Source organism: Felis catus, chromosome C2 (assembly GCF_018350175.1).
Source record: "Felis catus isolate Fca126 chromosome C2, F.catus_Fca126_mat1.0, whole genome shotgun sequence".
NCBI classification, from domain to species: Eukaryota; Metazoa; Chordata; class Mammalia; order Carnivora; family Felidae; genus Felis; species Felis catus.
The window spans coordinates 65,422,897-65,448,756 of NC_058376.1; the positions used below are offsets into that span (position 1 = coordinate 65,422,897).

General features: G+C 37.9%; 1 protein-coding gene across 1 annotated transcript; it reads left to right on the forward strand.

Annotated features, from left to right (window-relative positions):
• TIMMDC1 (translocase of inner mitochondrial membrane domain containing 1) lies at positions 1–25,491 on the forward strand. The gene is made up of 7 exons (XM_003991665.5): positions 1–409; positions 2,812–2,977; positions 7,479–7,567; positions 8,007–8,074; positions 18,591–18,669; positions 22,295–22,405; positions 25,011–25,491. The coding sequence occupies exons 1-7, from the start codon at positions 228–230 to the stop codon at positions 25,159–25,161; spliced, it is 846 nt and encodes a 281-aa protein (XP_003991714.1). The 5' UTR covers positions 1–227; the 3' UTR covers positions 25,162–25,491.
• The last annotated feature ends 369 nt before the right edge of the window (positions 25,492–25,860 follow it).

The following is a 25,860-nucleotide window of genomic DNA, read 5'->3' on the forward strand; positions in this document are numbered from 1 at the left end:
TGGGACTTCCTGTCTCGTGTATCCAAGGTCTTCATAAGTCAGTGCCGGCCCTGGGGAGGAGGGTGTCAAGAATGTGGTGGCGAGCCTGGCAGCAAATTAGCTGGGCCTGGTAGAAGGGTACTCACTTATTTATTACTGCAGTTATCCTTACTGTCCTCCCACGGCGTCTCCCAGAGGCCTTGGGGCCCTGAGAACCCAAGCGTGTGCCCGCAGGTTCCGTGAGGGCCATGGAGGTGCGGCCGCCAGCGCCACAGAGCTACTTCTGCCGGGCGCTGTGTCCTTTCCCTCGGGTTTTTGCTGCGGGAGCTGTGGCTGCCGATTCGGAGAACCAGAAGCTGCCTTCCTACGTCCCAGAGCCTGATTACCTGGAATCCGGATGGGACCGCCTCCGGGACCTGTTTGTCAAAGAGTAAAAGTGCCTAGGGTCTGTGGGGAGGGGACTGCGAAGAGCTGTCCTGCAACCTGGGTCATCCTGGGGTGAAGGACCCCTGAGTGATGTGGTTTGATTTTGAATAAGATTTGGTGTTGTAATGTTTGTATCCCAAGTTGTGTCCTCACATTGCCATTTAGTAGTTCTGTTGATTGACAGGACAGTTTACAAATGGTAGGGGTGAAACATTATAAGTCAGAGCATTTTTAGAGAATATCGTCTTAGTGTAATCCCCCGATTTTACAAATTAGAAGAATTGGACCGAGCTAATTAGTGTCAGAATTGACCCTGGAATCCACATCAGCGAGATTACGCTCCAGTATTTTTTTTCGCATTTCACTTTATTCCAAACTTTGGTATTTCATGACCATAGCTCCCCCTTCTCTCCAAAAAAATGGAGATTGGAGAAACGGCAGAGAGAGCTGTAAAATGTTTATTCTGTCAGATAATATATAAAAAATAATAGCAAGTATTGTCTCATTTTTATAAAAGAAACGATATTAGCTAGATCAACAAATAAGGTTATTTCAGAATACAAAATTAACTTCAAACTGAATTCACTTTAATGGAAAACTCATTTATTCATTTATTTCATCATTTATCAATTATTGGTGGAAAAAATGGCCCTTTCATGAAATACTTTACAATACTACACTGTTACCAGGTGGTTAAATTAACTTTGAAGCTTTATTATGTTGCTGAGATTGTTGGGACAAGGAGTTGGCAGAATCGTGTTTAATTGCTTTATTGAAATATCATCTTTATTTTAAAGATAATGAGGCAGCCTTTCTCATTGGTCCTTCCAATCAATCCTTCCAGTCAATATTTACTTGAGATACTTGTGAAAGATCCTATATAGTATATAACAGAAGGGTGTTATTTTGATCAGCTTTGGAAACCACAGAATGTTGGAGCTGAAAGAAACTTGAAGGTAATCTAGGTTAACTTCTATGTTCCCCTCCATCATAGATGAGGAAACTAAAGTTCATAGATTGTGATCTGGCTGCAGGTCACTTAACAGTGGGTGACAGAACCAGAACCACAACCCTGTTGTCACTTGTAGTTTAGGTCTTTTCCACCACTGTGCTATTTCTTCACCATTTATTAGCTGTTTGGGCCAACCATAGGACTTCTTAGAGCCAAAGAAATAAAATGGAGATAAATATCACCTATGGCATGGAATTTTTCAGAGAATGAAAAGGAGGCAAAGCATGTTCATCTGGCTTGTTAAATTTTAAGCTTTTACATTTTCTCTTTTCTGAGTTCTGTCATAGGCCAATTTTTAGGTAAATGTTTTTGATCTTATTCACTATACAAGATAAGTACAGGGTTCAAATTATAGCAGTTTTTTCCTATTGGCCTAAGTAAGTATAAGAATTACAGTTTTCTGAGAAATTTTATTTAGATTTCTCTTGTAGATGCAGGAGCTGTAAAGACTCACTGATTCTGATTTCAGAGATGTGGTTATTGATAATTAGAATTAGATAAACACCTTATAGTCTCCGAAGAAAGTGATTTAGTAATGTAAATAACATTTAGTATTTAGAGGGCCATTTATAGGAACATAATACTTAAAAACTTAGCTATTCATTAGAGCTTCTAGAAACATCTTCAAAGCTTTATTATCAATTCTAATTTCTTCTTTTGAGAGTAACAAATTGAATTAAACAGTGGTTTTTCCTTAGGTTGGTCTGTGGTGTCCATTGCACAGTGAGATTTCTCATTTGTTGCTTTTTATCATACAGGCCCAATATGAGCATGGCATAAAAGTGAATTCAGAAAGACAGGTTTTGATTTTTTTTTTTAATCTAGGATTTTGTTCTTGAATATATTGTCCTAAAAATCCATAAGTTTGTGTCATTTCCAAAAGTTAGCTTAAAATTCAAAAAGGGAAATCTTGATCCTTGCATCCAGCTTTTACAGATTCTTCCTGATTCCAGAGATGTAGTGGACTTGTAATAGTCATCAAATAAAACCACCTTCGAAAAAAACATTATTGGAGTATAATATGCATCTATTTACACATAAGTATATTGATCAACAAATTTTCACAAGCTAAACATAGCTGTGTAACCAACACCGAGAAACTGTTAGCAGCATTTCAGAAGCTCCCCTTTGTGCCCCTTCTAGTCACTATCTTCCTAAGGGTAATCAACCAATAGCTTGATTTCTAACAGCATAGGTTAATTTTGGCTGAGATTTGAGCTACTTGTGATATAACTGTGGTATTTAATTCATCAGGAGATTTTATTAATCCGGAGATTCTGCCCATGATGAAAAATGTGGTAGTGTTAGTATTGGGGTCATTTTGAATGTACTGTCTTTTGGAGAGCAGTATCCATAAACTAATCCCAAACAACATTGTCTTTTTGATGTCTTAGTGAACAGCAGAGAACTTCAAAGGAACTTGAGAATATTTATAAGGCGGCTATTTCAGCAGGCATCATTGGCTGGGCATATGGAGGAATACCAGCTTTTATCCATGCTAAACAGCACTATGTTGAGCAGAGCCAAGCAGAAGTTTATCATAGCCGGTTTGATGCTGTGGTAAGTACTGATACTCTAAAAGTATTTGAGGGCATATTAGTTTAGTAATTCACTTTACACTTAGCTATTCAGTTAGGTGGTAGGGTTGGAAGGGTTAAGATGTCAGAGTAAAGAAACAAAACCTGCACTTAACAACAGACGTATTAATGCTAAAGAGCATACACATGGTTTGTCAGACTACTTTTCTTATCTTCAGAGGGATTACTACCATGGCTCTACTTTCTGAAATATATTTCTATCACTTCTCAGTCTTTTGGCTAAGATCAAGTATAGTATCTGAAATATATTTCTAATCCCTAGCTAAATCATCAAGGCTTAGCTGTAGCATATTAACCCCATTCACAGGGTCTCCGTGGAGGACACTAAAACAATAATTAGCATTTATAACTCTACAGTTTATAGAGTGCTAACTCTTTTGTTAGATCTGTACATCAACTCTGTTGTATAAGTGAGGAAGTTACAGCTCAGAGAGTTAGTTGTTTGGGTTTTGTTTTGTTTTTTTAAATTCTGTCAGCCTTAAAAGTTGTAAAAGTAGTACAAAGAATTCCTATATACCTATCACCCAAATTCTCCAAATGTTAACTTTTTATCACATTTACTATAGCATTCTCTCTCTGTATAATGCATATTATTATTTTTTGTGACTGCTAAAGAGTAAGTTATAGTCATGATAAATACTTCAGCATGTATTTCCCTGAAAACAAGGACATTCTTTTATATAACCACTATATAATTATCCAGATCAGGAAATTATCACTGATATGGTACTGTTGTCTTATTTTCAGACTTTATGTAAATTTTGCTAGTCGTCTCTCCAATATTATTTATTTATTTAAGTTTATTCATTTATTTTGACAGAGAGTGTTCAGAGGGAGCTGAAGTGGGGGAGGAGCAGAGAGAGAGGGAGAAAGAGAGAATCCCAGTCAGGTCTGTGCCAGGCTCCACGCTTTCAGTGCAGAGCCCAGTGTAGGGCTCAGTCTCATGAAGCATAAGATCATGACCAGAGCCAAAACCAAGAGTCAGACACTCAACCGACTGAGCCACCCAGGCACCCCTATTTTAAAAGTAAATAAAAATAATTTTTTTTCCAGGTCCAGCATCTAATACTGGATCAGATGTTGAATTTGCCTTTCATGCCTCTTTAGTCTCTCTTTTTTTTTTTTTTATTTTTTTTTCAATGTTTATTTTTAAGGGACAGAGTAGGAGTATGGAAGGGGCAGAGAAAGAGGGAGACACAGAATTCAAAGCAGGCTCCAGGCTCTGAGCTGTCAGCACAGAGCCCGATGCAGGGCTCGAACCCACGAACTGTGAGATCATGACCTGAGCCGAAGTCGAACGCCCAACCTACTGAGCCACCCAGGGGCCCCTCTTTAGTCTCTTTTAATATAGAACAGTTTCTCTTTCTTTAACTTTCTTGATTGTGACATTTTTGAAGATTGGGGCTATTTATTATTTTATTTTATTTTATTTTTATTTTTTATTGTTTTAAATTTACATCCAAATTAGTTAGCATATGGTACAATAATGATTTCAGGAGTAGATTCCTTAGTGCCCCTTACCCATTTAGCCCATCCGCCCTCCCACAACCCCTCCAGTAACCCTCAGTTTGTTCTCCATATTTATAAGTCTCTGCTGTTTTGTCCCCCTCCCTGTTTTCATATTATTTTTGTTTCCCTTCTCTTATGTTCATCTGTTTTGTCTCTTAAAGTCCTCATATGAATGAAGTCATATGATATTTGTCTTTCTCTGACTAATTTCAATTAACATAATGCCCTCCAGTTCTATCCACGTAGTTGCAAATGGCAAGATTTCATTCTGTTTGATTCCCAAGTAATACTCCGTTGTATGTATGTATATGTATATATGTGTATATATATATATATATATATATACATATATATATGCACATATATATGCACATCACATCTTCTTTATATATTCATCCATCTATGGACATATAGTCTCTTTCCATACTTTGGCTATTATTGATAGTGCTGCTAGAAACATGGGGGTGCATGTGTCTCTTCGAAACAGCACACCTGTATCCCTTGGATAAATGCCTAGTAGTGCAATTGCTGGGTCGTAGGGTAGTTCTATTTTTAGTTTTTTGAGGAACCTCCATACTATTTTCCAGAGTGGCTGCACCAGCTTGCATTCCCATGTGGGCTATTTATTTTGTAGAATGTTCTTCAATTTGGATTTGTTTAATGTTTTCTCATGATTAGATTCCAGCTATGTGTTTTAGCAAGAATACCCTAGATTGGGGTATTAGTACTCCTTACTTCTTACTTAGATGTACTTAATGTACTTCTTGCTTAGTACATTATATCAGGAACACATGATATCTATTGTCCCTTTACTGATGATGTTTACTTTGGCACTTGGTTAAGATGGTCCCTGCCAGGCTTATCCACTGTAAAATTACTATTTTTCTCCCTTTGTAATTTTTTTATTTTTTATTAAAAATTTTTTTTTGAGGGGCGCCTGGGTGGCGCAGTCGGTTAAGCGTCCGACTTCAGCCAGGTCACGATCTCGCGGTCCGTGAGTTCGAGCCCCGCGTCGGGCTCTGGGCTGATGGCTCGGAGCCTGGAGCCTGTTTCTGATTCTGTGTCTCCCTCTCTCTCTGCCCCTCCCCCGTTCATGCTCTGTCTCTCTCTGTCCCAAAAAAATAAATAAACGTTGAAAAAAAAAATTAAAAAAAAAAAAAATTTTTTTTTGAAAGAGCACACGTGCAAGCAGGGGAAGGACAGAGGGAAAGGGAGAGAGAATCTCAAGCAGGCTCCACACCCAGTGCAAGCCCAGGCAGGACTTGATCTCAGGACTGAGATTATGACCTGAGCTGAAATCAAGATAATTAGTAAATGTAATTAGTGAATATCTTATGGATACTTATGAGATACTTTGAGACTATGTAAATATCCTATTTTTCATCAAATTTCCATGCTTTAGTTTTAGTATTCAATGATGACTCTTACCTGAAAGAGTTAATACTGTGGTGGTTGTGAAATGGTTATTTTCTAATCCCATCTTTCCTACATTTATTGCTTCATATTCAGCTTTAAGGAAGAGCTTTCCCTTCTCCTGTATTTGTCTTTTTATAATTTATTTCTATCAATGTGGACTCGTGGATTCTTGTTTTACTCTGTAGTTTATAATCCATTCTTATCATTATTTATCTTGATGCTGAAATTGGCCTAGATTTGGACAGTTGGAGCCCTTTAAACTAGCTCCTTTGTTCTTTTTATATGTCCCCATCATTCTTTGAGCATATCTTTATTTTTTGGCATAGCAAGATGTTCCTGGCTCATCTTTTACTTTTCCAGTACCAGCCTCAGAGTTAGTTATCACCAAGGAGTGCTAGTTTCTTTTAGTGGAAAAATTATATATAAAACTAAGATTTGAGGGGCACCTGGGTGGCTGAGTCGGTTAAGCGTCCGACTTCAGCCCAGGTCATGACCTCACAGTTCATGAGTTTGAGCCCTGCGTCGGGCTCTGTGCTGACAGCTCAGAGCCTGGAGCCTACTTCGGGTTCTGTGTGTATCTCTTTCCCTGTCTCTCCTCCACTTGCACTCTGTCTCTCAAAAATGAAATAAAAACATTAAAAAAACAAAGATTTGATGCTACATATGCTCACTTACAGGGATATCATGGCTTCTATAAGCCCTAGGAAATGTGTGTGTGCTCATATATACTTATGTACACATATTCATACACACATCTGTATCTATTTATTTATCTGCCTATTTGTTAAAAGCCACGAGTCCATACTGATACTCTTCAGAGAGGTTTTGACTTGCCCAGTATCTTGTAGTAGTTAAGGATCCACTTAGGGATTCTCTCAAAATCTAGACTATATCCTCAGGATATTGTACCAGACTTGCTCCATGGTGATGTGGAGACAGACAACCTGTCTTCCAATTCTGACTTACTCCTTCTTGGCTGAGTGATCTTGGTTAGAAACTTCCTCTCTGTGCTTTAGTTAAATCTGAAACACCTGCCTAAAAGAAAAGTTGTAAAGATTAAATGAGGTAATATGTTAACACAACTTTTACATAGAACGTGGGCAGTAAATATCAGTTCTCTTTTCTTTGCTCTTTTCTCTATATCTGTATTACTATCATCCTTACCCTTTTATTTACCATTTCTTTGGTTCTTTTTTATTTTATGGTTTCTTTTTTCCAAGATTTCTTGGATATAAAAAGCATGTCTAATACTGACTTTATATTTGCCATGGCATTTGCCACATAGATTCTCTGTTTATGCCTCATTGATAGATTGCTTGGTTGACACTGGCAATTCTTAGTTCCTTTTCTATCTCCCAATAGAATAGGATGCACATGGGACTTTTGCTTAAGTTTCAGTAAACGGTATTTCTAGAGATCTTAATCATGTTTCTGTTTAGGTGTCCCTGCCTAATCCATACCCATCCTTCTACCACAGTTTTAGAATAAAGAAGGTATTAAGGGGTCTTGGAACCTCACAGCCTTTTCATTAACTTTAGCAATCTGCACATCGTGCTGCCACACGAGGCTTCATCCGGTATGGCTGGCGCTGGAGTTGGAGAACTACAGTGTTTGTGACTATATTCAAGTAAGTTCTCTCTGAGTTGTGACAAAAGGTCTTAGTATTATTTTGGGAGCACATCTTTTGAGCAAGTGAGATTTTTAAAAACTAAACACCCACATGAAAGTGATTCATAATACCTTTTTCCCCAAGAACTTTTATCTATGTAAAAGATTGGTCCAGATATAGGTTTGCATCCATGGATGGAGGTCTTCCACCTATTATCAAAGTAGAGACAAGGTTTCTAAGTAAGAGAAATTCTTTGGTTCATTCTTCAACAGAAGGTCCACCTAGAAAACCTAGGGAATATTGGTAGTCGGGAACACATTGACGGGACCTAGACTAAGACCAGGAATTGACTTAGTAGGCATTTCTAATACCTATCACTTCAGTGAAAATTGTGGTCGAGAAAGTAAGGAGGATATGCTTTAAATTTTATGTTTTCTTTCTTCCCCCTTCTTCCCAGCACAGTGAATACTGGTCTAAATGTGTACCGAAATAAAAATGCCGTAAGCCATTTTGTCATTGCGGGAGGTAAGACATTTTTGTTCTTGTTTATGTTTTTCAGTCTTCTCAAATATGGTTTGGGAAATATTTAAGGACTTATAAATCAGAATTACTGAATTCTTTGGTTGACTTCTCATCACATGTCATTCAACATTCATGCAAAATGTATGGAGAGCATTATGCTTGGCCCTTGGTATACTTGGTGAACAAAACAGAAAAGGTCTTTGCTTTCATGGAGTTTTATAGTCTAATGTGGTTGGGGGAGAAAAAGGCTGCTGTGATAGAAAATAGCAAACAGGTGAAGCAATGGGATGATCAGGGTGAGTAGAGAAGGCCTTTATGGGGAGGAGACATTTAGGCTGATACCTGAAAAGTGTGAAGAAGAGTAGCTTATGCAGAAGGAACATTGAGGGTGAAGTCTCCAAGGCAAGAAAGTTCCTCAAAAGCAGGATAATAAGGCTGGAACATAGTCAGTAAGGGGAAGAGTGGCTTGAGATAAGTTTGGTGAAATTACATAGAAAGGGACCAGATTTTTCATACTAAGTTTGGATTTTATTTTAAAGCTTTATGCCTCTGGTAAATGTGACCTCTTTAAAATGAACATTAAAAAATAAGTATTGAAGTATTATTTCCAGAAATGTAAATGTGAAGTGCCACATATACTCAAACACTCACTACCTCATGTAATTCTCTCACATGCAAAAAGGTACATATAATTCATAAAACATTTAAAAATTTTTTTAATTTGGAAATAATTTCAAGCTTACAAAAAGTTTTAAAAATAAAAGTAATACAAGGAACACCATATAACCTTTATATACAGAGATTCAGTTGTTTACATTTTAGCCCATTTGCTTCTTGACTTGTTCTCTCTTCTGAGTGCATGCTCTCTTTCTCTGTGTATATGTATATATACACACAGGCAAACACATGTACACATAATTTGAACTTAACAGTTTAATGGAAACATTTTAAAATATAAAACTAGAAATAGGCATTAATAGCACTGGAGCAGCTGGAACTTGCCCTTTTTTAACTTGCCACCATTTTTCCATGGGTATTCTGTAGGCTTAAATGCCTATATCCAAACCAAACTCTGTTTTCCTCCCCCAACTTCCATACTTGCTCCTGTTGTTAGGTTCTTTATAATTTACCATGTTAAACAAATAAAAAACCTGGAAACCAGATAATGATATGGTTCTGCCTTTTATCCCCCTTTGCAAAGTTCTAGTCCTTTAATTAGATTCCTTTAATATGTAGGGACTCTCACCTCCTCTTTCTTCCCACTGCTGCTATCTGGTCTTCCCTGTTTCTAGTCTTGGTTTCCTCCACTTCCACTGTTACCTTAGTTACTTTTTGGAAATATGAATGTGAGTATAACACTTTTCTGCTTGAGCTTCTTTCATAGTTTCCCATCATTCTAATGTTGATTCTTGATCTGGTCCTCATGTACCACTCTTGCTCCACCCTATGACTCTACTCTTGATTTCCCAAACCCATCATAATCTTGCTTTACATGTATTGGTCCCTTTTCTTGAGCATGCCTTCCCACTCCTGCAAATAATTTTATTCAGCTTTTATTGAACCTGTCTTTCAAGGTTCAGCTTATCTGTCAGCTTTAGTTTCCTAGTCCCTGTTTTCTTATTTTTGGGTCTTCAGGTGTCTTTCCCCTATATTCCCATAATTAACTATAAATATTTTAATCAAAGCACTTACGACTCTATGTTGTACCTGTTAACTTGTTTTGCTTCTCCACTAGATGACTTACTTGATATCAGAGAAAGTCTTCGCCTTTTATATCACAACTATTTGACACATAGTAGAGTAGAATAAATGTTCCTTGAATGTAAATTGAGTGTAAAAATTAGTAAAAAAATAAACATGATACAAGATAAGTTTTTATCTCAAACCAGCAACCACCATTGAATTTAATGGTATAACACTGAAGTAATTTCCCCTGACGTCAAAATCACGTCAAGAATGTCTCCCCTCGTTATTGTATGGCATTCATCTGGACATTTATAAATGTATATTTGACATCTGGAATGACTGAGTGAGGAGCTTGGCAAATCCTTTCACAAAAAGCAACAATAGAATTGGACATAATTATCAAAAACAACCATTTAAAGATACTGGAAATTGACCATAGGCACACAACAAATCAGTAAGCATTTATCCAAGAATTTCTACTGAGTTTCAGTAAGAACATTGGGAGTCTGGTGTTTCAGCCTAGGGCTCCTCCTGCCCCCCTAGCCCACAGCTCTGTGATGCAGAAGTTTCATAAGGACAGGCTGGAGGACTGGCTTTCTGCTGCTTGAGGGCGCTGACTTTATTTGGAGCAGAAAACAGAAAATTCCAAGCCAAGGGGTGTTGCTGAAAACAATTGCAACAGGGAAGGATAATATCCCACAGCTAATCTGAGGTTTTGATACTATTTGGGGTAAGGAATAGACTGGCAGATGAGGCAGAATCTTAACAGGAATATCTAGGGAACAAGACAGCCACAGGGGGGTTTAATAAGATTCTATGTATCCCTAGAATTCTGGAAAGTTGCACACATGTGTAAGTATGTATTCATGCACACTATGGAGAGACTGGCAAGGCCCCTACTTATCTTTGGTTAGTTGTGAGGGTTAATTGTGAACACCAAAAGAAAAAGCCAGAAGAGATTTTAAACTGTCTAAACTTTGAATGCATTCTTCAACCACAGATACGTTGGTAAAGGATAGGAGCGTTACTAGCTTGGGATGCTTAAGCATAATTTCTGACAAATCATTGGCTGACTACTTAAGCCAGTGTGATGCCTAGGAAACCACGCATACAAATAAAAACTGAGCAACGACATTAGTGGCTGTACTCTGCAGGAAAAAGACTCCACAGAACTAGTCCGGGCAAGTCACTACATAGACAAAGAATTACAGTCATCCCCCCTGTGTGGGGGGTGTTAACTCCAGAGTTGCTATAATTTATTACCTAAAATGTCCAGTTTTCAACAACAAAAAAATCATATGACATGTAAAACCAGGGGATTAAAAAAGCACTCACTGGGAATGTCTCTGACTGGACCCATCCATTGAACATAGAAGACAAGGCTTCAAACCATTTTAAAGAAATATAAAAGTATGATGATAGTGACTTACCAAATAGAGAATATCAATAAAGACAGAAATTATAAAAAAAAAAATCAAATGAAAAGTTGAAAGTTGATACAACAATAGAAATTAAAATTTCACTGGAGAGGAGGAGCTCAACACCAGTCTTGAGATAGCAAAAGAGAATTCGTGAATTTGAAGAGGGATCAATATAGATGATTTTTCGTGAAGAACAGAATTTTTAAAATGAAGAGAAATGAGCTGAGCCTGAGCAACCTATAGGACACCATCAAAAATACCAACAGATGTGTGAAGGGAATGTTAGGTACAAAAGAGAGAAAGGGTTAGAAAAAAGTATTTTAAGAAATAATGGTCCTTAACTTCCCAAATTTGATGAAAAACATTAATCCACACATCCAAAAGGTTCAACAAACTCCAAGAAGAACAAACATGAGGAGATTCACACCTAAGCACATAATAGTTACACTGTTGAAAGAAAAATCTTAAAAGCAGCAAGAAAAAAATAACTCCCATGAGGAACACCAAAGAGGATTAACAGCTTATTGCTCATCAGAATGATGGAAACCAGAAGGCAGTAGAATGCATTCAAAGGCCTGAAAAGCATAAGTTGTCAACCAGGAATTCTGTTTCTAACAAACCACTCTTCAAAATTGAAGGCAAAAATAAAGACATTGGCAGATAAACAAACAAAGAAAAATTGTTACTAGCAGATCTGCCTTAACAAAAATACTATAGGAAATTCTTCACGCTAAAAGGATGTAATAAACCAGATGGTAACTTGAATCTATGAGAAGTATTAAAGAGCGTTGATAAAGATAATTATATAAGTTATTATTAAAGGCTGTATAAATATTTTTTCTCATAACTAATCTAAAAGACAATTATGTAAAATAATAACAAAATTGCAGTGTTAGACATACAGCATATTTAAAGTTGTATATGGCATTAATAGCACAAATGAGAGGGAAGGAATGGAGGTATGTTGGAGCAAGGAGATGACACCAAATAGTAACTTGACAGGAAGAAATGAAAAGTACTAGAAATGGTTAATATGTAAGTTAATATAAAGCATTCTATAAACCTATTGTTTTCCTTTCTTTTAACTGTTTTTCCCTAATTTAAAAATAGTATTTGAAGGACTCCTGGGTGGCTCAGTCGGTTGGGCGTCTGACTTCAGTCATGTCATGATCTCACAGTTTGTGAGTTCGAGCCCCACGTCAGGCTCCGTGCTGACAGCTCAGGGCCTGGAGCCTGCTTCAGATTCTGTGCCTCCCTCTCTCTCTGCCCCTCCCCCACTCATGCTCTGTTTCTCCTTCAAAAATAAACAAACATTAAAAAATTAAAAAAAATAAAACTAGTATTTGAGGGAGTGCCTGGGTGTTTCAGTCAGTTAAGTATCCGACTGTGGCTCAGGTCATGATCTCCCGGTTTGTGAGTTAGAGCTCCACATCAGGCTTTCTGCCGTCAGCAGGGAGCCCATTTCATATCCTCTGTCACTCCCTCTGTCCTTCCCTCACTTGCATGTGCTCACATTCTTGCATGCTCTTTCTTTCAAAAATAAACTTTTTTTTTTTAATTAAAAAAAATAACAGTATCCAACTAAGTGGCTAAGTTGGTTAAGCAGCTGACTCTTGATCTTGGCTCAGGTCATGATCTCACGGTTTGTGAGTTGAAGCCCCACATCTGGCTTTGTGCTGACAGTGCAGAGCCTGCCTGGGATTCTCTCTCTCCCTCTTTCTGCCTCTCCCTTGCTCGTGCACACACACTCTTTCTCATCAATGAATCAACTCAATAAACTTTTTAAAAAAGCTAGAGACAAAGGACATTTTATAATTTTTTTTTTATGTTTATTTTTGAGAAAGTGAACAGTGGATGGGCAGAGAGAGAAGGGGACAGAAGGTCCAAAGTGAGCTCTGCACTGTCAATGGAGAGGCTGATGCAGGACTCGAACTCACAAACTGAGAGCATGACCTGAGCCAAAGTCGGATGCTTAACCAGCTGAGCCATCTAGGCACCCTCATTTTATAATATTTAAAGGACCAATCCATCAAGAAGATATAACATTTATAAACATATAAACTAACAACAGAGCTCATAAATACATAAAAAGAAACACTGAATTGAGAGGAGAATAGACAATAACAGATTGTGAAATAGACAATAACATATCAGGAGTTCAAGCCCCACGTCGGGCTCAGTGCTGATGGCTCAGAGCCTGGAGCCTGCTTTGGATTCTTTGTCTTTCACTCTGACTCTTCTCCCACTCATGCTCTCTCTCTCTCTCAAAAAATAAATAAGCATTAAAAAATTTTTTTTAAATGACAAGATAACAGACTTTAGGAAGACTGACCAAGAAAAAGAAAATAGACACAAATTACCAAAATCTACTCAAGAAGAAATAGAAAATTTGGATAGCCCTACAACAAGTTAATAAACTAAATTGTTAGTTAAAAATCTTTTCACAAAGAAAGCCCAAGACCAGATGGCTTCAGTGGCTATTTGGGAAGTTTCTTTCACAAACTCTTCCATAAAATAGAGGAAGAAGGAACACTTTCAAACTTATTCCTTTGGGCTAGTATTATCCTTGATACCAAAGCCAAATGAAGAAGATGAAGATAGCAAAGAGAACTACAGATCACTATCACTCAAGAGTATATACACAGGGGCACCTGGGTGGCTCAGTCAGTGGAGCATGTGAGTCTTGATTTCAGGGTTGTGGGTCTGAGCCCCATGTTGGGTACAGAGATTATTTTATTTATTTTTTTGTGTGTTTTTTAAAAATATTTTTTATTATATATATAATATAATATGTGTATATATATATAGTCAAATTAGTTTCCATACAATACCCAGTGCTCATCCCAACAGGTGCCCTCCTCAGTGCCCATCACCCAGTTTCCCCTCTCCCCCATCCCCATCAACCCTCAGTTTGTTCTCAGTATTTAAGAGTCTCTTATGGTTTGCCTCCTTCCCTCTCTGTAACTTTTTTTTTCCCCCTTCCCCTCCCCCCTGGTCTTCTATTAAGTTTCTCCAGATCCACATATGATTGAAAACATGATATTTGTCTTTCTCTCCCTGACTTATTCACTTAGCATAATACTCTCCAGTTCTATCCACATTGCTACAAATGGCCAGATTTCATTCTTTCTCATTGCCAAGTAGTATTCCATTGTATATATAAATCACATCTTCTTTATCCATTTGTCAGTTGATGGACATTTAGGCTCTTTCCATAATTTGGCTGTTGAAAGTGCTGCTATAAACATTGGGGTACAAGTGCCCCTATGCATCAGCACTCCTCTGTCCCTTGGGTAAATTCCTAGCAGTGCTATTGCTGGGTCATAGGGTAGATCTATTTTTAATTTTTTGAGGAACCTCCACACTGTTTTCCAGAGTGGCTGCACCAGTTTACATTCCCACCAACAGTGCAAGAGGGTTCCAGTTTCTCCACATCCTCTCCAGTATCTACAGTCTCCTGATTTGTTCATTTTATTTTAGCCACTCTGACCAGTGTGAGGTGGTACAGAGATTACTTTAAAAAGAATAGTATGGGGGCGCCTGGGTGGCGCAGTCAGTTAAGCGTCCGACTTCAGCCAGGTCACGATCTCGCGGTCCGTGAGTTCGAGCCCTGCATCAGGCTCTGGGCTGATGGCTCGGAGCCTGGAGCCTGTTTCCGATTCTGTGTCTCCCTCTCTCTCTGCCCCTCCCCCGTTCATGCTCTGTCTCTCTCTGTCCCAAAAATAAATAAACGTTGAAAAAAAAAATTTTAAAAGAACAGTATGTACACAAAAATCCTTTACAAAATATTAGTAAACCAAATCCAGCAACAACCAAGAATTATATTCTATAACCAAGTAGAATTTATCCAAGGAATTTAAGGTTAGCTTAGAAAAGTATTTGACAAAAATCCAACATTCATGATAAAAACTCTCAACAAACTAGGAATAGAAGGGAGCTTCTTTAACCCAGTGAAGGTCATCTATCATCTATTAAAAAACCTACAGCAAACATCGTATTTAATGGTGAAAGACAATGATTTTCCCCTACGACTGAGAACATGGGAAAGCTGTATACACTTGTAATTAAGGTGTTGTATTCAGCATTATACTGGAGACTTTAACCAGTGCATTCAGGCAAGAAAAAGAAATAAACACTAAGGTCGAAAAAAAAAAGTAAACTATTTACAGAACACATGGTAATAAAGAGTTTGTGTAATAAAGAGTCTGACTGATGTTTGGCTGCTGATAGCTTATAAGCCTCACTACTCCCTCCCCCCTTTTTAACTGACTTTATTTTTTAGAATAGTTTTAAATTCACAGTAAAATTGGGCAGAAGATACAAAGATTTTGCATATACAATAAAACTTTGGTTTGGGAGCATAATTCATTCTGGAAACATGCTTGTAATCCAAAGCACTTGTATATCAAAGCAAATTTCCTCATAAGAAATGATGGAAACTCAGATGATTTGTTTCACAACTTACAAATATTCATATAAAAATGATTACAATACTGTAATATAATACAAATGAATAAGGAAAGTACAAAATATAAAGAAAAATAGATTAACTTGCACTTACCTTTGAAAATCTTTGTGGCTGGTTTGAGGGAGACGAGAGAGGAGGATTATTGTGTAGGACAACTTTAACTATTACTAACGGATGTTGATTACAGTACAGTATTAATAAACTCTTGTCATATACTGTATTTAATGTATTCAGCATAAGACAACAGAGGGAAGGGTCTATATCTGCAGGCAGCCTGACCTAGAATGAAGCAAAGCATTCCCAGGCTCACTCTTGGATGGAAAAGCAAAGGACTGTCCAGAGGTGCTTTGAAGTGACAAAAAATACACTAGTGCCAGTTGTGGGCACCTTCCAATGTTCTGAAAAATCACTGATTTCCCATGCTCTGAAAAGCCTGAAACTGAGCATACGAGCATGGGAGATGATCACCCACAATCTCCCAGAGAGGGAGAAAGAGAGAGAACTATTGGCTCAGTTGTGATCATGTGACATTCAGTGTCAGGTGCTACTTATATTGCAAGTCTTTGCTCGTTTATCAAGTTGAAATTTACTAGAAATAATTGCTTATCTTGTGAAACATTCGCAGAACAAGTAAATTGCAATCCAAAGTTTTACTGTATTCCTCTCCCCGCCCCAACATACACACTTAAACATAGCCTCCCCACTATTAACATTTTACCCCAGGGTGGGATACTAGTTACAGTTGAAGAACCTACACTGATGCATCATTATCCCCCAAAGTCCATAGTTTCCCTTAGGTTTCACTCTTAGTGTACATTCTGTGGGTTTGGACAAATGTATGATGACATGTATCCATCGTTGTGGTGTCATAAAGAGCATTTTCATTGCCCTAAAAGTCTGTTCCACCTATGTGTCCTGCCCACCAACCCCTGATAAACGGTGATCTTTTTTTACTGTTTCAATAGTTTTGCCTTTTTCTAGAAAGTTGTATATTATATAACATTTTCAGATTTACATCTTTCACTTAACAATATGCATTTAAGTTTCCTCCAGTCTCTTTTCATGAGTTGATAGCTCATTTCTTTTTAGTGCTAAATAATATTTCATTGTCTGAATATACCTGTTTATTTATCCATTGCCTACTGAAGGACATCTTGGTTGCTTCCGAGTATTGGCAGTTACGAACAAAGCTGCTATAAATGTGTGCAGGTTTTGGTGTGGACACAAGTTTTTAGCTCCTTTGGGTAAATACCAGGGAGCGTGATTGCTGGATCATATGGTAAGAATATGTTCATTTTTGTAAGAAACTGCCAGACTGTCTTTAAAGTGACTACCATTTTGTGTTCCAACCAGCAATGAATGAGAGTTTCTTTTGCTCTACATCCTTGCCACCATTTAATGTTGTTAGTCTTCTAGATTTTGGCTATTCTGAGAGCTTTTTAAAAAATATTTATTTTTATTTTTTATTCTTTTTTTTTTTTTTTTTTTTTTTTTGAGAGAGAGAGAGGGAGAGAATGAGTGAGGGAGGGGCAGAGGAAGAGGGGGAGAAGAATCTTAAGCAGGGTCCACACCCAGCACCGAGTCCTATGCGGGGCTCCATCTCACTACTGTGAGATCATGACCTGAGCCGAAATCAAGAGTCAGCTGCTTAACTGAGCCACCCAGGCACCCCTAAAAAAAAAAGAAAGAAAAAAATACACACACACACACACACACACACAAATGTTTAAGTTTATTTATTTTGAGAGAGACAGAGTGAGCAGGGGAGGGGCAGAGAGAGAGGGTGAGAGAGAGAATCCCAAGCAAGCTCAACAGCATGGAGCCCTACAAGGGGCTCGAAATCATGAACCCTGAAATCATGAGCTGATCCAAAACCAAGAATCAGTTGCTTAGCCAACTGAACTACCCAGGCACCCCTCCCCCCCCCAATATTTTATTTTTTAAAAAATGCTTTCTTTGGAAAAGAAGACTTGAAAAAAAGACCAAATTTATTACCATCTCTGGGTAATGTTAATTAAAGGTGATTTTTTGTCTTGTTAATTTTAAAATTTAGAAAATTAAAAAAAACAAATAGTACTTAAGACACATAAGTCTCAATTGTTTTTTTAAAAATGTTACTACATGAGATGCATTAGTTGTGTTGTGCATAGTGAGGGAGGAAAATGAATGACGTCCTGGATATACCAGACCAGTGGGAAGGAAAGGGAGCCTGTGCACTGGCCACCTGGTGGCACTGTGGACCAAATGCCCACTTGCAGGCCTGCCTGAGGGGTGTGTAGCAGGACAGAAAGGGTGAGACTGGAGCAAGGTACAAACTGCAGGGGTTTTTGTTCTTTGGGGAAAGCTTTTCTTGAAGAAGGATGAAACTGAAGAGATGGGAGTGAAGAAATTACAGATTTTTAAGGGGAGGTGGGCAAAAATGAAGCAGAATGAGAAGAGGTTGGACCCATAGAACCGATATACAAAAATTAGGTTTGTAAAAGGGATGTTTCTTCCTTTGAACCTGCAGTGTGGAAGAGAAACTAGCTGTGTTGGCATTTTATTTATTTATTTTTTATTTTTTTTAACGTTTATTTATTTTTGAGACAGAGAGAGAGCATGAATGGGGGAGGGTCAGAGAGAAGGAGACACAGAATCTGAAACAGGCTCCAGGCTCTGAGCTGTCAGCACAGAGCCTGATGCGGGGCTCAAACTCACGGACCACGAGATATGACCTGAGCTGAAGTCGGCCGTTCAACCGACTGAGCCACCCGGGCGCCCTTGGCATTTTAGATTCAGGAAATCTAGGTGGTGGTGATGTATTATTGATACTGGGTTCTGAAAACTTACTTAGCGGTTTATGTTCTTTTTATAGAAGAAAATTTTTTTAAATAGATTCTAGTACTTAAAGATAATTTAATATTGGGTTTTTTGTTTGTTTGTTTGTTTGTTTGTTTTAAAATAGCTGTCACAGGAAGCCTTTTTAGAATAAACTTAGGCCTGCGTGGTCTGGTGGCTGGTGGCATAATCGGAGCCTTGCTAGGGTAAGTGTTAATATGGTTTGATACTAAATTAACACAACTTTCATTAATGCCTTACTGTTAAAAATCTCATGCATTTCTAAAGAATAAATTTAAATCTTACAGCCTATAAAAGGGCTTCAGTTTTGTATTGGCTGTCGCTTTGACTGTCAAATTCTAATCTTACCCCAGTTGTTGATTTTACTTCCAATTATCACTGCTTAGATATCACTAACACCTGAACCTATTTGTAATTTGAACAATGGTATTTACAAGGAGCAGGAAAATAATAAGAAACAATTAACAAGCACATTCTGTTAAAACTTTTTTTGTTTGATTTTGTTTGTTTAATAAATTAAAAAATTTTTCTTCTCCAACTTGTTAATTTGAAAAAATTTGAACCTACAGAAAAGTTGAATGAATTAGTACATCAAACACCCATATACTCTTTTCACTTATGTTCACCAGTTAACATTTTGTCATATTTGTTGTATATCTCGTATATGTGTGGAATGTGTGTAAATTTCTTTTTCTTTCTCCTTTTTTCTTTCTGGCTAAACTGTTAGAGACCTCATAATTCTTCACCTCTGAATACATTAGCTGGTATCTCCCAGGATGAAATGAAGAACATTTACCAATGATACCACAGTATAATCATCACAGTAAATAATTTAGCATTGATTCAATATAGCTATCTAAGATATGGTCCATATTCAAAAATTTTCAATTATTACAATAATGCCATACATATATATATTTAATTCAGGATCCAATTGCATATTGCATTTACAGTTTTGATTCCTTTAAGCTAGAATAGATCCACTGCTCTTTTTCCCCCAGAAAATTTCCCAATTTCTTTTCATTATCCCTTCATGAGTAGATTTATGTTAAATGTTTTCGTCAGGAATACAGTGTAGGTGAAGTTAGTCCTTCTCAGTGTATCACATCAAGATACATATTGTCTTCACCTATCGTAAGTGATGTTAATTACTTGGTGCAGTACTTTTCTATTGCTGTGTAACAAACTACCACAAACTTTTGTGGCTGGAAACCACCCATTATTATATCACAGTTCTGTAGGTCAGAAGGCTGAGGAGGCTGATGGGCTCTCTTTGTTCAGAGTTTTACAAGGCCAAAATCAAAGTATGGATGAGGCAGGCTCTTATTGGACTAGGGAAGAATCTGCTCCTACACCATTTAGGTTGGTTACAGAATCCTTGTGGCTGTAGGGCTGAAGTTATTGTTCCCTGCATGGTTGTCAGCCAGATACCAGTGTTCCTAGAGGCATACATATTCCTTGCCACAGTGCCCCCTCTGTGTTCAGACCAGCAACTGGTATGTTGAATCCTTCTCATACTTTGAATCTCTCTGACTTCTCTCTGCCACCAGAGAAAACTCTCTGCTTTTAAAGGGTTCATCCAGATAATTTCCTTTTTGATTGACTCAAATTCAACGGATTACTAACCTTAATTACATCTGTAAAATTTTGCTATGTAACAGAATCATGGGTATAATTTATAGTTGAGGAATTAGGTTAGGACAATTTGGGGGGCTATTGTAGAATTCTGCCTACCATATTTAGTATTGACTTAAATTTCTCCACTGAAAGGCTTCTGTTATTCTCATGGTGATTAGTAAATAATCTTGGGTAAGACTATGTGAATAGCATGTTCTCCAGCTATCTTTTTTCTAGTGGTTTTAATGATCTATTATAATTGTTGCCATAATCAGTTATTACTGATGGTTGTAAAATGATTTGTTCTATCTTTTCTTCTGTTTTTATTAGTTGGCATTCACCTGAGTTCTCCCTTCGCCTCCACCTACCCTCTCCCTTTTTCTACCCCCTTTTTAGGAGGAAGTTACACTAGACTTATGGATTCCTTTTTTAAATTATTTTTAAGAATTCAGCATGTCATAATCTATCGCTGACATGATTTTTGTTATATTGTGTTTTGTTTGTTTTTTAGTAAATTCTACCCTCAACGTGGGGCTTGAACTCAGGACCCCAAGAGCAAGGGTCACATGCTCTACTCACTGACCCAGCCAGGCACCACTTGTTATATTGTTAATATACCATCTTGGCTTGAAGGGAAAAATTGTTGAAATTAGCAGCAAAAATAATTTCTTTTTCATTGTCATTAAAAACACATAACATAAAATTTATCAGCCTGACCATTTTTAAGTGTGTAGTTTAGTAGTGTTTTTATATTCACATTATTGTACAAAAGATCTCTAGAACTTTGTCATCTTGCAAAATTGAAAACTCTGTACCCATTAAACATTAATTCTCCCTTCCCCTTGTCCCCCAGCCTTTGGCAACCACATTTTTACTTTGTTTCTATGATTTTGACTACTTTACTATTTTTTAAGTTTGTTTATTTAAAGAGAGAGAGTGTGTAAGTGGGATAAGGGCAGAGAGAGAGAGAATCCCAAGCAGGCTCCACATGTCAGCATGGAGCTTGACACAGGGCTCAAACTCATGAACCATGAGATCATGACCTGAGCTGAAATCAAGAGTGGGATGCTCAACCAACTGTTGCCACCCTGGCGCCCTGATTTTGACTACTTTAGATACTTCATATGAATGGAATCATATATTATTTGTCCTTTTGTAACTGGCTTAATTTTACTTAGCATAACATCCTCAAGGTTAATCTACGTTGTAGCATGTGACAGGATCTTTTTAAAGGCTGTAGATACCACATTTTCTTTATCCGTCTGTCAATGGACTTTGCCACTTAGCTACAGTAATTTTTCTTTTTTCTTTTTTTTTTTTTTTTTTTCCCAACGTTTATTTATTTTTTTGGGACAGAGAGAGACAGAGCATGAACGGGGGAGGGGCAGAGAGAGAGGGAGACACAGAATCGGAAACAGGCTCCAGGCTCTGAGCCATCAGCCCAGAGCCTGACGCGGGGCTCAAACTCACGGACCGGGAGATGGTGACCTGGCTTAAGTCGGACGCTTAACCGACTGCGCCACCCAGGCGCCCCCTACAGTAATTTTTCAAATGAGCTTACTTATGTTGTAGCCAGAGGGAACTTAAGTTATCTCAGAGTCAAAAACTCCTTTTCTTTGAGAACATAAGAACCAAACCCTTAACTTACTGTAATAATTGTTATCTAAATCAGTTTCTCAATGGGTAACTATTGACAGTGTGGGTGAGACTGTTGTGCCAGACTTTTGAACTTTAGGATGTTTTGGTGGTTCCATCCCCAGAAGCCAGTGGTATCCTTCCTCCAACCAAATACGCCCTCCACAGTTCCTGCCTTCTGCAGGTTTTGGTACCATTCCTGTTACAATTTCATTTCTGAGAAATCTTCAGTATAAAGCTACTTACTAGAACTTGTCACAAGTATATATTTTCCCAGTTTATCATTCATGATAAAACAGCCAATTTATAGGCCTGTTGTTTTTATACCAGTTAATTTTGGGAAGTTGCAGTGATTGTTTTTCTCTACTGTTTAGAAGACCAGGAAGGAAATTGCCTTAATAATTTTTTCTTCATTTGACAAGGACACTTTGTCAGAGTTCCTGTACCTGTCAGGGAATAAGTGGCTCAGTCGGTGTTGCTCCTGCCTTAGCAGACACTCACATGGTGTGTGGTCTAATGGCTGCTTTTTCCTAAGCTTTCTCTCTGCTTCCCCCTCAGCACTCCTGTAGGAAGTCTGTTGATGGCATTTCAGAAGTTCTACGGGGAGACTGTCCAAGAGAGAACACAGAAGGATCGCAAAGCACTCCATGAGCTGAAATTGGAAGAGAGGTAAGGAGCAGGTGAAGATAAAGGTACCTGACTTTCCTAGCCATTGTGGTGTTCTCCTTAACCCAGGTACTCTAAACCACCACTCAGTTCAAAGAGTTTCTGGGGCACCCGGCTGGCTCAGTTGGTGGCGCTTGCGACTCTTGATCTCAGGGTTGTGAGTTCAGGCCCCATGTTGAATAGATAAGCAGTCTGGTTTTTTCCATGTTTTTACTTAAAACTTTGATTTGTGCTAAAAACACATACACACGTGGAATTTTTTTTTTTTTAATGTTTATTTATTTTTGAGAGAGACAGAGACAGAATGTGAGTGGGTTAGGGGCAGAGAGAGAGGGAGACACAGAATCCAAAGCAGGCTTCAGGCTCTGAGCTCTCAGCACAGAGCCCGACGTGGGGCTCAAACTCACGAGCTTTGAGATCATGACCTGAGCCGAAGTTGGACGCTCAACCGACTGAGCCACCTAGGCGCCCCCACACATGGAAATTCTTAATATCTGTAGATCAATTGTCCAAGGACTTAGGTTCTATATGAGAAAAAGCATTGATTTTGTAGCCAATTAAACCTTGAAAACAGAGCTTAAATTCCAGCTAGGCTATTAATTAGTTCTGTGACCTTAGTTTCCTTAATTTCAAGCCCTCAGTTTTCTCAGCCATTCTATAGGCAGAATCACACCACAATGCTCAATACATATTTGTTTCATTCACTCCTCTTCTCCATTGTAAGAGGGTATGTGAGATATGTAGTTTTCCAAGTTCTGGGATAAAGCATTTAAAATTATAATGCCAGTATAAAATCTGGTGTGGAGAATTAAAAGCATGAAAGTGTTGTTAGCTTATTTCTAGTTCTTTAGATGTCATAAGAGACTTTTTTTTTTTTTTTAATGTTTATTTACTTTTGAGAGAGAGAGAGAGGAACAGAGTATGTGTTGGGGAGGGACAGAGAAAGCGGGACACACAGAATCTGAAGCAGGCTCCAGGCTCTGAGCTGTCAGCACAGAGCCTGATGCAGGGCTCAAACCCATGAACTGTGAGATCATGACTTGAGCCGAAGTTGGACACTTAACTGACTGAGCCACGGCGCCCCAGAAGCTTTTTCTTTTTCTTTTTTTTTGTTTTTTTTTTTTTAATGAAACTTTAAGAAATTGGAAAGGCAGGGAAAGTATATTGGTATTTGAATTTGATATAGAAAGTTGCAGAAGAATTAACATTTGGAAAAATATGAACAGATAATAATTGTATTTCAATAAAAAAGGGAAACCAGAGATAGAAAACCTCAAGAATGGCTAAAAGCAATAACTTGAATTGAATTACAGTAATGCAAAAATACTTTGGCAAAAGGAAATAGTGTCAAAAATTTATGTGTGTGTGTGTAGATATACATATATATATATGTATGTATATATATGATATTCCTGAGAAGAGTAATAATAGTTAAGAACTTATATGCCTGCTTCTTTGCTTGAAAATAATCATAGAGAAGTTAAAGTGAGAACATAAAACATTGCCTTAGTGAGCTGAAAATGTAGAAGCCTGGTCAGGGCACCTAGGTGGTTCAGTCGATTAAGTATCTGATTTCAGCTCAGGTCATGATCTCACAGTTTATGAGTTTGAACCCTGTGTTGGGCTCTTTGCTGTCAGCTCGGAGCCTGGAGCTTCAGAGTCTATGTCTCTTTTTCTCTCTCTCTCTCTCTGTGCCCCTTCCCTGCTCATGCTGTGTCTCTCTCTCAAAAATAAATTTAAAAAAAATTTAAAAATTTTAGAAAAAAAAAAGAAAATATAGAAAACTGGCTATAGAGATATGGAAGAAGAAATGGTCAAACCTGGTTGTGAAGAGTTGAGAAGAAAGTCATAGATGACCTTGATAATCACTTCAAGGAAGACACTAATACTAGATTTAGAAAAAGAACTGATCTGTTATTTGGAAATTAGATTTTAATTCCTTGTAAATACACATCTATAGTGTTGTCCCATCTGACGTTTCCATCTTGAGTTTACCATTGTGCAGTTCCCACAAGGTCTGGCAACAGAGAGTTAATGAAGTGGCAGGGCAGTCACATGCCCCCCAGCCCTGAGGGCAACAGGACAGCCAGGTTGCAAGGCTCACACTTCAGCTCAGGGTGTTTCAGCTCCTGCACGATACCCCTGTATGAACTCTGGAATATCGTAAGGATCAGAGCTGCCGCCACAGCAGTGTCCATTTTGGTGATATGAGAATTGTAGTCAGCATGTGAGTGGAACAGGTTAGTAGAGCGAAGAAGGTCCATTATATTTAAAGTGCAGGGAGCAATGTTTGCTCATAAGTCACAGGGAGAAGATGACAAATACTATCTTTTAAAAAAATCAGGGCGCCTGGGTGGCTTAGTCGGTTGAGCGTCCAACTCTTGATTTTGGCTTAGGTCATGCGTGTCCCAGGGTTGTGGGATTGAGCCCTGTGTTTGACTCCATGCTGAGTATGGAGCCTGCTTGAGATTCTCTCTGTCTTCCTCTGCCCTGCTCCCCCACTTGCGCACACACTCGCTCTCTAAGAGAAAAACAAGCTAAAATAAAAATCTAAGAACTAAAGAAATGGAGCAGTACTTGATATATCCTTTTCATTCTTTTATTACAGTAAAGCCAGACTGCAATTTACTGAACTCCTCCCTGAAGAAATTGAAAGTAGCTTACAGAAAAATCGATCCAAAGATGATGTTAAGAAAATTGAAGCACTACTAAATCTTCCTAGAAACCCTTCATCAACAACTAAACAAGACAAAGACTGAAAATGTTCTGGACTTAAAATTCATTGGCAAATTGAAGGGATCTATGTTGCCCTGTCCATTGAATGCCAAAGGCTAGTCTTCTCCTTGGCCAGCCTGCTGACAGATGTAAGTGCTGGCACCTCTAGTGGCAGTGACTTGCTCTTATCTTTTGTTTTCACCAAGAATTGGGCAATTGTACACTCACTTTACTTATCCTTAAATTTAAATACATAGTCTTTCCTGATTGATCTATATATTTGGCATTGTATCTGTACTGGTCAATCAATACATATTTCTTTGCCCTGAATTTTACAATAGTAAATTAAAAATTTCCCAAAATTGGAGTTGAAATCTGTGGGTTGTATGTTTATTCTTGCAGCCTTTTAAAAAGATACTTAGTCACTAGAAGGAGGAGGTATCACTAGGTAAGGCAAATGGGTCTGTGATGAAATCCTTGTGTCTTTGGATTCTAGAAACATTGTGGGCCTAAGTGTGTAGTGGGGTTTGGTTTTGTTTTAATAAAAAAGATAATTCCTATGTCATTTGAAATAAGATATAAATTTAACAAAAATGAAGTAGATAAGCATTATTACAAAAAAAAAGAAAAGGAACCCATCTTTTTTTCTTCTTAGTGTTGCTGACAAAATGTCTATGCTATAATATGCAGAAGATACTTAGCATAGATATTCAGTCTGTACGTTGCAGGAGCTTGCTCCTTTA